The 3,287-nt window shown below is 61.1% G+C and overlaps 1 protein-coding gene and 1 long non-coding RNA gene across 5 annotated transcripts in view; one reads left to right on the forward strand and one right to left on the reverse strand.

Annotated features, from left to right (window-relative positions):
• Positions 1-352: 352 nt before the first annotated feature.
• LOC125612564 overlaps positions 353-3,287 on the reverse strand; it is an 11,142-nt gene continuing 8,207 nt past the window's right edge. For 2 of the 3 annotated variants that reach the window (XR_007342978.1, XR_007342977.1), the window contains one exon: positions 353-2,246. This is a non-coding gene — a long non-coding RNA (uncharacterized LOC125612564). The remainder of the gene's footprint in view (positions 2,247-3,287) is intronic. The other variant, XR_007342979.1, reaches the window with a different exon arrangement.
• Aspdh (aspartate dehydrogenase domain containing) overlaps positions 2,893-3,287 on the forward strand; it is a 4,603-nt gene continuing 4,208 nt past the window's right edge. Inside the window, exon 1 of one of the 2 annotated variants that reach the window (XM_015496455.2) lies at positions 2,893-3,054. In XM_015496455.2, the coding sequence (XP_015351941.1) occupies positions 3,000-3,054 (55 nt within the window). In that variant the 5' untranslated portion in view covers positions 2,893-2,999. The remainder of the gene's footprint in view (positions 3,055-3,287) is intronic. The other variant, XM_015496454.2, reaches the window with a different exon arrangement.

Below are 3,287 nucleotides of genomic sequence, written 5' to 3' on the forward strand. Positions count from 1 at the left end.
GCGGCGGGGGCTGCGGGGGCAAGGGCCCGGCCGGCCTCAACTCCATCCACGAACCTCTGCTCTTCAAGAGCGGCTCCAAGGAGAACGTGCAAGAGACGCAGATCTGAGGCCGCCGCGCCTCGGCCCGCGGGACGCGGGCGGGTGGGACCGCGGCTCCCGCCCCGCCGCGCGCGCTGGGGTCCGGGCACGCGCCTCCGCGCCCCTCGCCGCTCCTCGCCGCCCACCGGCCGGGCGACCGGAGGGGACGCGAGACCAGGAGAAGCGGCCGAGCCCGCGCGTTTCCTCGCGCCCTGCGACCAAGTCCCTCCCGCCCGCCGCCTTCCAGGGGAGAGGAGCTTTTTTGAGGGGTGTCCTTTCCCCTCGTCCCAACAGCCCTCCTTTTACGGTTCATTTTTTGCAGTTTGACGCCTGTCACTCCCTCCCCTCCCCCACCCCCGAGACCCAAGAGACAGACACCGCCGGAGACACCCGGCGTCCCCGCGCTAGCTCCGCTCCCGGCTGCCGGCCGGTGGCTGGGGTCGGGGCGGCGTCCGCGCCCCAGCCCCTCGTGCCCGTAGACTCTTTTGATACTGAAGGGAGGTTTGCGTCAACGACTACCTGCTCTGTAATTACTTTAAAAAAAAAAAAAAACACGGAAAAAGTAAAAAAAAAAAAAATTTTTTTTTTTTTGGTCATGAAAGCATGGAGGAGACCCAAAACAAAATGGATGTGGGTGGGGACCACAACGAGGGGGTGGAACTGAAGCCTCATAGGTTCCAACCAGCTTGACTCATCTCCAGGTGGTCTTAGGCGCCCCCCTCACCCCAGACCCCAGAGAGGGTCATGGTCACCCGGTGCACACCTGCTGCTCCCATCGCACCTCCCGGCAGCCAGTCTCTGCTGGGAATTCTCACACTGCCTCCCACATCTCGGCTGACAACATGGCGGGGGGCCTAGGGCTGCAAAGTACCACAGGCTGGGTGGCTTAAAACAACCGCGTGTATCGTGTGACAGTGCTGGAGGCTTCAAGTCCAAGCTCAGGTGCCAGCCTTGCTTTGCAGCATCGTCCCCCAGTCCTTCCCCTGTGTTGACACATCACCTTCCCGCTGTATGTGCCTGTCTGTATCCAACTCGGCCTCCATGCAGGGCCAGGTAACAGGGGATTCGTTAGGAGCCCACCTCCAGGAAAAGCGTCTCTTAACCTGATCACTGGAGACACCCAACCATCAGAGGTCACATTTGAGGTACCAAAGGTCAGGACTTCAACATCTCTTTCCAGATGGCAAAATGCAACCCACGACAGGGTCCAAATCAGAGGGTCGTTCTCCACTGCAAATCCCCACAAGCCTGCTGGGGAATGAAGCAGGTGGCTGAAAGGGGTGGGTGTGACAGGAGGGTGGCTCCAGCTACAGGAGGCCTGGGGAACATCAGGGGAGTTGCAGAGACAGGACAAGTGCCCAGGAAGGGGAAGGGGACTGAACTCGGGGACAGACTCTGGGGTCCTTCCAGAAAGAGTGGTGCTGGGCCAGGCCAGTGGGCAGCTGCAGGGGTGAGTTGGACATCTCCGGGGGTACACAGTCTCCAAGATTCAACCTCAAGAAGGCTGGAGTCCCCAGGGCTGTCATCAAAAGCAGGAGGAGACAGAGGGAAGCAGAGGGAATGAGGAGCCAAGTCACCCAATGGCCCCTCCCCCATTTACTTTGGCACAGCTGCCCCCATATACCGGTGCCCTGAACACCAGGGGGGACACTCCAGCCCTTGGTAGAGGCCACCACATAAGGTGGGGAAGGAGGAAACCCCCACTGCATGCATCTGTGTGCCCCAGAGGGGTCTGGTCAAGGGTCTGCATTCCTGGTGCCTGCCCTCTTTCCTGGCTGTCTCTGTGTCCACGGCATCTTATCTCTTCCCCCACCCAGGGCACTTAAAGTGAATTCTTTCCTTATCTTCGGGGACAGTGCCACCCCTGCATCAACAGTAGGGCCTCTGGCCCTATCTGCCTGTGCCTGTCTCCTCTGGGCAGGTCGACCTGGGACAAGGGCCACTAGCTCGGATCTTTCATGCTTTCTCCAGGCCCTTTCAGTGCAGATCCTGGTTGCCATGGCAACACTGTGGTGGTACCAGGTGGTGGTGGGGGCAGGGAGCCAGGCCTGCTGCAGCCCAGCCATCTCCAGTGCCAGCCCCGCCAGGCCAGGCGCAGGGACTGTGCTGATCCTGGGGGCACTCGGGGACTCCCCAGGCCGCGCAGGTTCCTCCTCTGTGATGTGCTGCTGGTGGGGAGAGGGAAGGACAGACTGAGACGGGGAGCAGGAACACAGGGAGAAGGGGAATATGGGGGAAGCGGCTTCGAGGCTGGGGGGTGAAGGGGGGAAAGACAAGGTGAACTGAAGGACGATGGGCACTGGAGGGAGGTCGGACTTGCCAGGGCTGAGGGGTGCAGAGAGCGCACCCCCTCCATGGGACTGGGGGACACTAGGACCTGGAGCCCCTGCTGCCTTTGGGGAGAAGCAGGGGCACAGCCAGGCAGAGGCCTCCCTCCCACCTACCACTTAGGGGAAGTGGGGAGCGGAGGGGAAAATGAGGACCTGGGAGCAAGGGGACCAGCTGAGGGCCCAGAGTCCCTGTCACTGGCTCCTCTCCACAACCCAAGCAGGATGCAGTTTCCATGACAACCTGGCCAGCCAGAAAGGGGGCGGGGGACTGCAGAGGGAATTTTCCACATCAGCAGGAAGGAGCAGTGTGGGCTGCAGAGGAAAGAACTGCCAGGAAGGCGGGGGCCATACCAGGCCCCGCAGCCCCAAGTCCCCACACCCTCTGCCCTGTCCTCCCAGCCAGCCCAGGGCAGAGGGAATGCAGGGAAGGAGCCTCATCCCGCCCCATTTTGGCAAACCCACCTCCGCCCACTGTGCAGGAGGCTCAGGAAAGGGACAAGGGTCAACTGTCCAAAGATCAGCAGCTGCCCAGGCCAGCTGGGCAGTAGGCAGCACAAGGAGCTCCTGCCACAGCCAGCCAGATTCAAGGGCATGGCCCTGGATAAGGCCCCTTGGAAGGTGGGGGTGGTGGGCTATGGCCGCCTTGGTGAGTTGCTTATCATCTTGGGCTCCTTCCTCAGGACCCTTCCCAAAACCACCACAAACACATTTTTTATCTGTGTCCACCTATCCAGTGCCTTCCCAGTCCCTTTCTCTGTCTGTTCCCATCTGGGCCTCTATCGCTGCTCTCTGGGGATGTTCCCCTTTCTCTGTAGGACTCTCTGTCCCCCTCATCTCTGTCCATCTATGTCTGTCTCTCTGGACCTGTCCGTCCTTCCT

The sequence above is a fragment of the Marmota marmota genome, unplaced genomic scaffold (assembly GCF_001458135.2).
Source record: "Marmota marmota marmota unplaced genomic scaffold, marMar, whole genome shotgun sequence".
NCBI lineage: Eukaryota > Metazoa > Chordata > Mammalia > Rodentia > Sciuridae > Marmota > Marmota marmota.